This window comes from Diaphorina citri, unplaced genomic scaffold (assembly GCF_000475195.1).
Source record: "Diaphorina citri unplaced genomic scaffold, Diaci psyllid genome assembly version 1.1 scaffold361, whole genome shotgun sequence".
Taxonomy (NCBI): Eukaryota; Metazoa; Arthropoda; class Insecta; order Hemiptera; family Psyllidae; genus Diaphorina; species Diaphorina citri.
Window position 1 is genome coordinate 155,302 of NW_007377796.1, and position 13,721 is coordinate 169,022.

At 35.7% G+C, this 13,721-nt stretch overlaps 1 protein-coding gene across 1 annotated transcript in view; it reads right to left on the reverse strand.

Moving 5' to 3' along the window:
- Positions 1 to 9,105, reverse strand: part of LOC103508040 (ras-related protein Rab-23) — a 55,504-nt gene extending 46,399 nt beyond the window's left edge. Inside the window, exon 1 of the mRNA XM_026822755.1 lies at positions 9,008 to 9,105. Within this exon, the coding sequence (XP_026678556.1) occupies positions 9,008 to 9,070 (63 nt within the window). The 5' untranslated portion in view covers positions 9,071 to 9,105. The remainder of the gene's footprint in view (positions 1 to 9,007) is intronic.
- Positions 9,106 to 13,721: the final 4,616 nt, after the last annotated feature.

A 13,721-nucleotide genomic window follows, 5' to 3' on the forward strand; every position in this document is an offset into this window, starting at 1 on the left:
ACGTACCAGTAGGTGCGTAGGTTTGTAGGTATCTTGATAAGAATAGGTCACAACATAATGAGTTAATGAGTTATGCTACCTCTGTCAAAATATCACATCAATGACATCAGAAATTTAGAACTCAGAACGTAATTTAGATCATCAAGACGTAATTTCCAGTGTCAATACCATGCAACCTAATATCACCTCACATTCCGTGGCTATCATTATCGGACAGCTATGCTGTTATTAGAGGTACCTACAGCTATACCTACCTAAATAGTAGAGGTAAGTAAGTAAAGATACCTACATAAATAGATATAGAGACTGGTAAAGATATTCAGGACATTTCAGTAATTTCAGTGGCAGGGAGGATAATGAAAAATGACTCATGTTTTCAGCGGGGGATCTTGGAAAACTACACAATGTGTTAACGTGAATTTCAATTCTTGATTTACTTTTTAATATTTAAACAAGGTTTTTATCTACATATGTTTAAACTACACCTATGAAATATATAAGACCTTGTTAGACTGCGGGAGTAAAGGGACTTTTCAGTCTCATTCTGGCAGGATAAACAAGGTATATTCTATTCTATTCTATTCTATTCTATTCTATTCTAATTTCCAGTGTCAATACCATGCAACCTAATATCACCTCACATTCCGTGGCTATCATTATCGGACAGCTATGCTGTTATTAGAGGTACCTACAGCTATACCTACCTAAATAGTAGAGGTAAGTAAGTAAAGATACCTACATAAATAGATATAGAGACTGGTAAAGATAGAAGATATTCAGGACATTTCAGTAATTTCAGTGGCAGGAAGGATAATGAAAAATGACTCATGTTTTCAGCGGGGGATCTTGGAAAACTACACAATGTGTTAACGTGAATTTCAATTCTTGATTTACTAGTAAAAAACTTGGATGATCTGACATTCGAAGTCGCTTCGGTTATGAATCGAATGTCTTAGCAACTCCATTACTGAAACTATATAAGGTAAGAACCGACTAATAACAAGATCACCTGAGCAACACTGATACAATAAAAGCCACATCAAGTACATATTAATATACCTACAAAAAAGTCCGTCTGAGTCTAATACTATTTAGACCCAACAGGTTAATAGACCTAATAAGGAATGATATAGGTACACTCTTCTTGTAATGGTATAATAGTTCACTCTTCATTGTGCAGAAGATAGACTACTTGAACATCATCATAACAAAACATACACTCCAAGTGCCTAGGAGATACACAGATGACCAGGTGGTGCTCATCTAAATGTTTTCATTTTGAATTGCACACTTTCCAAACTCTCTCGTGAAATTTTGTTTGTGCTTCATACATCATTCGTTGTATCAGATGGAGGGCTGGCAAATTCCAGCATGGGTTTCTTACATTGGTCACTAATCTTCCCAATAGGATATAGTATTACCAGAAGAAGTATTGCATTTGTAGACAAGTGCCTAGGAGATACACAGATGACCAGGTGGTGCTCATCTAAATGTTTTCATTTTGAATTGCTCACTTTCCAAACTCTCTCGTGAAATTTTGTTTGTGCTTCATACATCATTCGTTGTATCAGATGGAGGACTGGCAAATTCCAGCATGGGTTTCTTACATTGGTCACTAATCTTCCCAATAGGATATAGTATTACCAGAAGAAGTATTGCATTTGTAGTTATAAAGTGGTCTTTTGACACCATGGACAAATCAAATAATATCATAAAACTGATCATGGCAACCGTTTTGAACACTGAGAATCCAACAGCACGCATCTTGGTTGGTAAATTTTCCAATATTATCAATTCTAGTAAAATTGAGCTTGCTGAAGATAGAGCCAACATCAAACATATGAAAACAGTCATTAGAGTTGTGGTTGTTGTAATGGAACTCGAATGTATCACTGTGTACATTATACATAGCAGTACAGCATGGGCTAATATAAGACTTGACAACATGGATGTTCTCTTTACTCTATCACTCAATGGTCTCAGGATCAATAGCAATAGCACGGGTGATACACAGAGGGCTACAACATGAACTGTGGTTAATGCTTTCATTTCGGGAGTCAAGTAGGATATTGGCACTAGTTGATTTACTAAATGCTTCGGAAATGGAATCACATGATTTGCAGCATAATTGATAATAACATTTAGTAAAAGGAATTGACTAAGTAACATGTTCGTCCACACTACAATAGATATAAGCAGTAGGCATAGGGTTTTCTTCAAATATTGGTTGGCAGTAAAAGGAATTGACTAAGTAACATGTTCGTCCACACTACAATAGATATAAGCAGTAGGCATAGGGTTTTCTTCAAATATTGGTTGGAAACTAATTTCAATGTTTTCTTTCTTATTTGAATGATTTCAGAAGGTGTTGTTAAGGCCTCCTTCAAATCCATGAATTCAATTAATTTTCGAGCATGCACTTTTTTCGGTACCTTGTAATCTTTTTCATGTTGAATTGCATTAAGTGTGAAGATATGTCGAAGATATGCACCAACACGTTGACGTTGATAAAGAAGAAAACGAAGACTTGGATGTAGCACCTGAGATAATTGAAACATCACCAGACACAGTGTGGCAAACACTGCTAGGAATTTCAATGTGTCCATAGAAAATAAGAGGGGTGGATCTAACATGAATAGTAACAATGGAAGAGCCGTGCTTGAATAGTATGCAATTGTCAATGTAAAATATGATTTACCTCTTGTTTCCACCAGACACAGTGTGGCAAACACTGCTAGGAATTTCAATGTGTCCATAGAAAATAAGAGTGGTGGATCTAACATGAATAGTAACAATGGAAGAGCCGTGCTTGAATAGTATGCAATTGTCAATGTAAAATATGATTTACCTCTTGTTTCTACAAAAGAGTACTCGACAAAATAGACTCTTGTGCTAATGTAAATTCCACTCAAAAGAATACTTGCTGCTATGACATTGGTGTAACATAGTCCCATGTTGCTCGATAAAACCAAACAAACAATACAAATAGGAAGAAGATGCAGTCCAAAGTTGAACATAAATAGTCTGCCATTGATATCCACCAGAAATCCCAGGGAGAGATATCCCATTATTTGACCCACGAAGAAACAATTGTACATGTAGAAAACATTCACATGCTGTTCTTTGTAATAGCTAATTGAAGGTATTGCTGCAAAACATGCTCCCAATAATGCAAATGTACTCACACCGACAAGAAACATGATCAAGCACAAGACAGACGTTGTCATTTTGTTGAAGAAACCATACTTGGATGTTGCCAATAACTCTTCAAAACTAGTATACATGATAATGACCAATACCGCTCCCGCCAAGACATGGACTTGGACTTACAGTAAGCTAGAGACGTTGTTAGTGAAACTGGCGTGTTTTTACTAAGATTTTGAAGTGTTTAGTTATTCATTTAATACACATTAACAATTAATTATATCAGCCATATAGTAACTTCAAAGAAATAATTGTTACATATGCTTTAGGAAGTTATTCCGTTTCAGGAATCTCATCGCAATATTGGTATTTCCTCTCTTTTGAAAAGGTGAGAATGTATGATCTTGGTATGACCGATTCTCATTCTCATAAGGCACATTACAACACTAATCTTGGTATTAATATTGCGTTCTTATTGGGACACCCTTTATGTTTGTTTACTTTATTTGAAATAGGCTTAACATCACTGTTAAATTGCCAAAGTCCTTTAGTGACGGGACTTTACCCTCTCTATTGGACGAAAAGCTATACCTAGTTGTGTACCTACAATAATATTACATCAAATTTAATAAATTTTATGGGAACATGGGTTAGGTATTCTTTCCTTTGAATTTTCGAAGCAGCCTGAATCCAATCCTGAATAGATTCAAAGTTTGTTTATCACCATAGAAATAGGTGGATTCCTTGAGCTTCAGTAGTACAATAGGTATAGGAAGGCTCGAGTAGGTAGGTATCTAGGATTCTAGGCCTAACCCTCACCTCTTACCTAGATTTAGATTTAATGGAACCCTTGAAGTTAATGTACATATGTCATAGGATGACTATCAAAATGAGTAGGTAATTTTAAGTGCGAGAGTTATGATATGATTATCAAAATTGAAGACCAAATGGTGGAGATTTCCCTAGGCCCTTGGGCAATAATTTCGCCCTGTTTGTCATGTAAAATGAAGTAGGGAGTGCAATAGTAGACAATAGTCACAAGTTTAGAATTATTGCAATAGGGGTACAATATCTGTAACTTTAGAATTATTGCAATAGGGGTACAATATCTGTAACTTTAGAATTATTGCAATAGGGGTGAAATAGCAAAATATTAAGTATGTACCTATTTTGCCATTTTGTCCTTTTAAGCAAAGATCTTCAGCTTCAGATACTTTTCTGAATGGGCAACAATATTCTTTACCCTCTTGGGAGGTGAGGAAAGATAATGAGAAGTTTTACCAAATGTTTGGTAGCAATGTACTTGTGTAGGGTTAATAGCCTCTAGTATTTTAGCTACCTTCAATCCTTCATCCATATTTCAGCTGAATTGACTCGGAATTTTTCGTTCCAAATGATTCCTCCTTCTCTTTCAACCGTAGAGCAGAAAGTGTAAGGTTCGATGCTTTTATGCTTAGGCAACAATCTTCTTGAAGATGGCGAGGAGTTTATCAAATGTTTGGTAGCAAAATGTACTTGTGTTGGGTTAATAGCCTCCACTCTAGTATTTCAGCTACCTTCATAGATATTTCATCTCCCTTCATCCATATTTTTCAGCTGAATTGACTCGGAATTTTTCGTTCCAAATGATTCCTCCTTCTCTTTCAACCGTAGAGCAGAAAGTGTAATCATCTCACGTCCTCTTTGGAGTCTATGGCTTCCAGCTTCTAATATCCGAACTGATCTGGGATCGGGATTCGTAATTACCTACTCGGAACATAATTATTTCTTAAGCTCCAAGCTGTGTATGATATCTGTAATGGGGGCTCTTAATTATCAGGTAGGCCCTATTAGAACAACTCCTGGTCTAGATATACATACCCAGACAGTTATAATCTCCGTAAGTCCAACACAGCCAACTTCTGTTCTTCGTAAACCGTGGATCGTGGGGAAGTTGATTTTGAATGAAGTGGTGAATCTCTCTCCAGGCATTTTCCTTCAGCTGTGTCCACTGTCCACACATATTCGACGGCCGTAGATAGACAGTCTATAATTCTATATCGACTGTAATCGTCCACATTGCCTCGAGGAGGCAACACATAGACACTTAGAAAGACAATCTATTTCACCTAAATAGACTATCTAATAGTTTACCGTCACTGTCACTACCTAGTCGTACAATACCGTCACTATCTTCGTACAATACTGTCACTATCTGGTAGTACTCGTACAGTACTACACTCAATACTCTGGTCTATCTATTCCAGAAGAAATTCTATTGGAAATGGACGTTGTTAATAGGCGGACTTCATTCCATACCAACGTTCCTTCTGATGGAAAATCAATTTCATCCTAAATTCTAAGCTCCAAGCTGTGTATGATATCTGTAATGGGGGCTCTTAATTATCAGGTAGGCCCCATTAGAATAACTCCTGGTCTAGATGTACCTAGACAGTTATAATCTCCTTAAGTCCAACACAGCCAACTTCTGTTCTTCGTAAACCGTGGACCGTGGGGAAGTTGATTTTGAATGAGGTGGTGAATCTCTCTCCAGCCTTTTTCCTTAAGCTGTGTCCACACATATTCGACGGCCGTAGATAGACAGTCTATAATTCTATATCGACTGTAATCGTCCACATTGCCTCGAGGAGGCAACACAAAATTTTTTAGTAAAGATGGTAATGTAAGAAAATTTCAAGGTAATTATGATGTTAAAAGGTTGAAAAAACTAGAATCATTATCATCTTCCCTGTTGCCATCACTATCATGATTCATTACACTACAACAATCATTATCAACAGCATAATCATCATCATGGGCAGTGCCTATTCATGTAATGAAGTCTTGAGAATCGAATGGAATCATTATCATCTTCCCTGTTGCCATCACTATCATTATTCATTACACTACAACAATCATTATCAACAGCATAATCATCATCATGGGCAGTGCCTATTCATGTAATGAAGTCTTGAGAATCGAATGTTTTGCCAAGCATGAGCTATGAATGTACGGATAATGTATCTTGCCATTACGTCTCGACTGTATTTAGATATAACATTACAATGTTGATTCAACATGAGCTGTCTGTCATAACTGATCCATCGCTCATCATCTAACATCTTTGATAAAATATGGTCCTGTTGATCCAGGCACAATTCTTTCTATTGTGCTCATATTATTAAGATGGAAAATTAAATTAATAATAAAATATATATCTTGCAAAAACTATATGACTAATACCTAAGTAGATAAAAATTAAGACAAGCCGTACCGCATTAGAAAAGCCGTCTTACTCAAAAAAGGATTAAGCCTGCTTAGGTTCGTCTTCCATAAAAGGTTTCATTTGAAAGCTCCTTAAAAGCTCAAAACAGTCAAAACCCTCGTTATTTTTAAAGTGCGTGCTCATTACGGATTATACCGTCTGGCTTTGTTGAGGTACTTAGAGATACGAGTATAGCCATTGGTTTAGCTTGGCTCATGACAAACATAATGCTGAATCTCTGGGTTTTAAGAGGTTCGATAAAGGGAACGGTAACTGCTGAGGTCTTATTGTACCGAAAGTAAAGAGAAGGAAGACAGGATAGCAGAAGGCCAGCCTTTCCGAGAACGAACATTACCCCCTGAGGGAACTATAACTGCTGAGGTCTTATTGTACCGGGTTTAGTAAAGAGAAGGAAGACAGGATAGCAGAAGGCCAGCCTTTCCGAGAACGAACCTTATCTGTTTAGAATAAAGTTTTCCCCAGGCGGAAATCCAATCAGCAAAATCTCTAGTGAGGACACACCAACACTTCTTCCGTCCTCAGATTAGAGGAAGCAAAGGTGTTAGCACGTCGCATTACCTCACGTGTTTACTATTGGAAGGGTCAACTGTCAAGTGTAATAATACTGAATGATTTCTCTCTTTGCAGGTTGTGATAGTTGGGAATGGTGCTGTGGGAAAGTCCAGTATGATCCAGAGGTATTGTCGAGGGACGTTCACCAGGGACTACAAGAAAACCATCGGGGTCAAGTCCAGTATGATCCAGAGGTATTGTCGGGGGACGTTCACCAGGGACTACAAGAAAACCATCGGGGTGGATTTTTTAGAACGAATTATTGAGTAAGTACATACATCACCATATTTAATCATAAATTATTTTATCTGCAATCTCCAATAAATACAATTTTACTCAAGGTACTGAGTACTCGTTTGTACATTGTTAAGTGAACTTTGAACCTTAGGAAAGCGGTCCCTTAGGCCAGCCACTCACGCCCCGAACGTCACAGTTAAGCTGTGTCCACACGTAGTTGAAGTCGACTGATAAGTAGATATTCTGTTATGAATATTATTACTTACATTACGCAACATGCATAATAATTATATGCATAAAGGAGACAACTTTAAGCCTAGATCATTAATCTAAAAGAAAGTGAAGAAATTATTATAATTATGCTCAAGATATATCAATTACGTAGGAGAGTGCAGTGCCCACAAGTGTTAACACTTGCGTAATATGTGGAAAGTATAACTTGCTAAATCCTGGTTACTATAGACTCAACCAAAAAAAGTTTTTAAATAAAACAATAAGGTATAACTTTAGGTATAATGTCTACTGTACACGGTATAAATTTATAAAACTACCTAATTTCTCGAAAATTATAAAAACACAAGCTCTATTTATGATTATGACACCAACATTTTTTTTTTCCTTTTAGGCGCTTTAACTACCTATGTGTTATAACATGTCGTTCGCGCCGGTCCTCGTCTTATATTTTATCGATGATGTACCCACAAGTGTTAACACTTGCGTAATATGTGCAAAGTATAACTTGCTAAATCCTGGTTACTATATCGTGGATGGATGTCGTCAGTGTGGAAAGTGATTGCGAAATATACCTCGTTACAAGTTCAGTTTAAGATCGGAAGAGCGGTTCATCTGTTCTCTGAACTATTGATACTCACATTGAATTCAAATTGGCAGGATTATAGAATTTTAAGATCCATTTCAAGCATTGAACTCCAAACTCATGGAAGTCGTGATGATTTTTATATTGATTCAAGTTTGAAATTTTTTAATTGGTTTTCATGGATAAATATTTAATATGAAGAGAAGACAAGTTTATCTTGTCTGCTATTTATTGATCGAGTTATAGTTGGGCCTTGTATTCAAAGTGCTTCAAAGAGCTTGTCTAATGAGGACTGCGGGGGAAAGCATGGTATTGAAAGAGGTCTCAAAGAACCAAAGGAGGGACAACCAAGCCGGGCTCAAGTATTCTCTAAGAAGGCTTTATCTAAGTAGCACCATAACTGTTTGGTCTTGGTTTAATGGAAATAAATAAATGTCTTTAAGTTTTACTAGGTATTTTTAATGTACACTTAAAATATCTTCCTATATCTTCAATAATAATTGTTAGAAACTGCAAGATTCTCGAGTTTCTTCTCACAATTCTCTGAATATTATTGTAGCTGGATAATACTGCAGATACCTAAAGTAATAAAAGCACACTGCATACAATATGCATACCAACAAACCCGTCAATCACAGAATGGTGACAAGTAAATTAGCAAAACAGTTCTAATATGACCACAAAGAATAGATAATGATCTCCATGTCTATCTAGAAGAGTTCGAGATGGAACTAAAGAATGCAAAAGAAATCATTCAAGCACACACGAACATTCTGTATAAAAACCAATGCATCAGAATCAGACGTCTAATCTACGCATACATAGAAATAGAAACTGACTTGATTCACCCATACATTGTTGATAAATTTTATTATTGGAAATAATGGTCCTTCTTAGAAAAAATGGTCTTTCTTAGCCAAAATAATCTGATACTCTCATCCAGATCCAATGTTAATTCTGGAACCTGGAAGTCCTTTTAATTATCAACTTACCTTGAGGGCAATCTCCAAATCCTCCTCCCTCATGGCAAATCCTACTGGAATTTTCTCCAGCATGAGGTAAACCTATGATGTGTATTCAGTCACTGGAATTCCTTTATTTTTTTAAGAGCTTTGTTTATTATTTTTATTTTGCAGAGAATATTCTTAATATTTAAAATATTGAGATAATGAGGTATAAAATTTTCTACCGCAGAACTTGTAGAGTGCCAAGGTTCAACTTTTTTAAGTCGACTTCATATTAGCTCAGTCGTGTAGGTACAAGGTAAAATTCACTTTTGCCAAGTATGATAAAGACCTCATTGGGACTGCAGCTTTCAAGTTTTTCAACACGGTAAGCTCCTGATGATATTTGTGATTCAGAGATAAGGGTTGTCAGTTTAATGTTCATGTTCAAATGATATGTCTGGCTCGTATTTCTCTTATAAAAGAAATGGAATGTTAGGTTTCTCGTTTGTTGAAAAAATCAACACATCATACCTATCCACGTAGGTACACGTATGGTATAGGTTCCGTAATATTTCCTTGAAATTGTTGTGCTCTATAACTATAGCGCGTTTGAAAATCCTATATTATTTTACCTCCTTTGCTACTGAATTTACAAGATATAAAATTCTTCGAATTTGCAAAATTTAACTCCATTGATATATATGTTAAGAAGTACATTGATCCACCGATCCACATTCCACCCTAAAGTGCCAAGCAGAAATCTGGTAGGATCAATGAAGATCAAGGATAATTTCTCATCTCGTCTCGAAAAATTTTAAGGCAAGAAATAGATTTTGTTTCGTTTCATGGAAAAATTGTGAGAAGAGACAAGAAATGTCTCGACAATCAAGAGATGAGACAAGGCTCAGCATAATTATATTCTTAGATTAATTTATTTGACGTGATAATCATCGGCATTCAATTTTCGTAAATGTCAACATCAATTTTGAAATTTTGCAGTTTTGAAAGTTTCTTTTAACTCCATTGATATGTTTTAAGAAGTACATTGATCCACCGATCCACATTCCACCCTAAACTGCCAAGCAGAAATCTGGTAGGATCAATGCAGATCAAGGATAATTTCTCATCTCGTCTCGAAAAATTTTAATACAAATAGATTTTGTTTCGTTTCATGGAAAAATTGTGAGAAGAGATAAGAAATGTCTCGACATTCAAGAGATGAGACAAGGCTCAGCATAATTATATCTATTCTGTGATTAATTTATTTGACGTGATAATCATCGGCATTCAATTTTCGTAAATATCAACATCAATTTTGAAATTTTGCAGTTTTGAAAGTTTCAAAAAATCATTCATGTCATAAAATTAGATAAGGATCCTAATTTCACCAAAAGTGAATATGTGGGTCAATTTCATCATCAAATTATAAGAGTTGATTCTTTGTCTCACGATCTTTACCTGTGTAGCCCAAAGGTATCTGATGTATCACCTTACTCATTGAAAATTCATAATCAAAATGGCAAGCTCCGCTGCTCCAGAAATGAAACCTACCACTGATAAAAAGTTCAATGACAAGAAATAGATTTTGTTTCGTTTCATGGAAAAATTGTGAGAAGAGACAAGAAATGTCTCGACATTCAAGAATCAAGAGATGAGACAAGGCTCAGCATAATTATATCTATTCTTTGATTAATTTATTTGACGTGATAATCATCGGCATTCAATTTTCGTAAATGTCAACATCAATTTTGAAATTTTGCAGTTTTGAAAGTTTCAAAAAATCATTCATGTCATAAAATTAGATAAGAATCCTAATTTCATCAAAAGTGAATATGTGGGTCAATTTCATCATCAAATTTATAAGAGTTGATTCTTGGTCTCACGATCTATACCTGTGTAGCCCAAAGGTATCTGTATCACCTAGTGATGGGCCGAGTGAATGATTTTACTCGAGTGGACTCGAGTTTGACTTCACTCGAGTGCACTCGATTATTATTTTGTTCCACCAAAAGTGAATATGTGGGTCAATTTCATCATCAAATTATAAGAGTTGATTATTTGTCTCACGATCTTTACCTGTGTAGCCCAAAGGTATCTGTATCACCTTACTCATTGAAAATTCATAATCAAAATGTCAAGCTCCACTGCTCCAGAAATGAAACCTACCACTGATAAAAAGTTCAATAAAAGTTAGTAATCTAGAGCAGGCTTAACGACCAGTTGTGATTGTTCATAAATTAGCAAAACAGTTCTAATATGACCACAAAGAATAGATAATGATCTCCATGTCTATCTAGAAGAGTTCGAGATGGAACTAAAGAAAGGAGATCCAAGAAGAAATCAGTATGAACACTAAACTAGTTTCATAAATAGTTTTTAAAATTTCAGTATAACATACTCGTAGTCATGAGATTCTCCACATTGATTTGAGAAGAACAGGAAATATTGGATGACAGTCCAATAGGTGCCCATTGACTTGTGACGCAGACTTGCTGAGAACTGGATTATTAGGCGAGGAGATCCAAGAAGAAATCAGTATGAACACTAAACTAGTTTGATAAATAGTTTTTAAAATTTCAGTATAACATACTCGTAGTCATGAGATTCTCCACATTGATTTGAGAAGAACAGGAAATATTGGATGAGGAATACATAGAGTGGAAATGAGACTTCAAGTGGTAATATGTAAGTATACTGAATATGCCTTCAGCTCTGCACTTTCATGTAATGAACCATCTGAAATATATCATACGGATTTGATAAATAGTTTTTAAAATTTCAATATAACATACTCGTAGTCATGAGATTCTCCACATTGATTTGAGAAGAACAGGAAATATTGGATTAGGAATACATAGAGTGGAAACAAGACTTCAAGTGGTAATATGTAAGTATACTGAATATGCCTTCAGCTCTGCACTTTCATGTAATGAACCATCTGAAATATATCATACGGTTGGATGGAGGTAAAGTCGTTCAGGGAAACAAAATCGATTCTTAATATGACTCATCGAAAGATAAGATAAATTATTTAATATTTATTAATGGCGAGTATTGTGCTGTTTGGTGCCCCTTATACCGGCATCGGCAGCCCAAAGCAATCACCCTAGTTAGGGCTGATTGTTGACTCATCGAAAGATAAGATAAATTATTTAATATTTATTAATGGCGAGTATTGTGCTGTTTAGTGCCCCTTATACCGACATCGGCAGCCCAAAGCAATCACCCTAGTTAGTGATTGAGAAGCTGAAGAAAAACACCGACCCCGTCTGTACACGGGAAAAGGCGAAGAAAATAGAGACTGACTTGATTGACTCATACATTGTTGAGAAATTTTATTATTGGAAATCATGGTCCTTCTTAGAAAAAATGGTCTTTCTTAGCCAAAATATTCTGATACTATCATCCACAGATCCAAAGTTAATTCTGGGACCTGGAAGTCCTTTTACAGAGACTGACTTGATTGACTCATACATTGTTGATAAATTTTATTATTGGAAATCATGGTCTTTATTAGAAAAAATGGTCTTTCTTAGCCAAAATATTCTGATACTATCATCCACAGATCCAAAGTTAATTCTGGGACCTGGAAGTCCTTTTAATCATCAACTTACCTTGAGGGCTATCTCCAAATCCTCCTCCCTCATGGCAAATCCTACTGGAATTTTCTCCAGCATGAGGTAAACCTATGATGTGTATTCAGTCACTGGAACCTGCAATTGGGGAAGGGAAAACAAAATCATTAGATACATATCAAAGAAACAAACAAGAAAGTGAGTGTCCCGAAGGCTTCCTATCTTCCTAAAATATATCTAATTAATTGATTCAATATTTGATTAATACTTCATCACAGTAGGAAATCATGATATCCATAAGAAACCAAGTACAATTACGTTATAGAATTATTGCCTACCGAGATTTGATTTTCAACATAAAACCAATGTCTACAACCAAACATTAGATTTTTTCTTCAAGAATGGCTAGGCATAGGCAAATATCTTTTCGTACCTATTGTATGTATCAGTAGAGTACCCTAACAAAAAACCAAAACCCACTAAACTAGGTAAATGAAATTTTGCGCTGCGGTACCACTACTGTGGCAGCTTTTCTGCTAAGTTCAATTTACTTTGTGGTCTTTGTGTGTTTGATTCATGTCTTGTGGTAGGACATTACAATTATTGTTAGGTAAGTATAACAAATTTCAATTATTGCCTACCGAGATTTGATTTCCAACACAAAACCAACGTCTACAGCCAAACACTGGATTTTTTCTTCAAGAATGGCTAGGCAAATATCTTTTCGTACCTATTGTATGTATCAGTAGAGTAGGTATAGGTACTCTAACAAAAAACCAAAACCCACTAAACTAGGTAAATGAAATTTTGCGCTGCGGTACCACTACTGTGGCAGCTTTTCTGGTAAGTTCAATTTACTTTGTGGTCTTTGTGTGTTTGATTCATGTCTTGTGGTAGGACATTACAATTATTGTTAGGTAAGTATAACAAATCTAGATACCCTACAGAAAATCTTGGATGTTGTAGGAGTAGGACTTGAGATACCTGTCTTGCCATAGGTACCTATGTAGGCACTTCAAAATGATTTGGTGTCTCCACATAATACAAACTAACAGATCTTTATTAAAAATTTGTACTTGTAAAGGCAAGCACCAAAAACTTGTAGGTAACAAACTCAACATCTTAGTTGGTACCTACATTTCAATTCAATGATTTTCAAGTCAAGTAGGTATTAGCTCTAAATT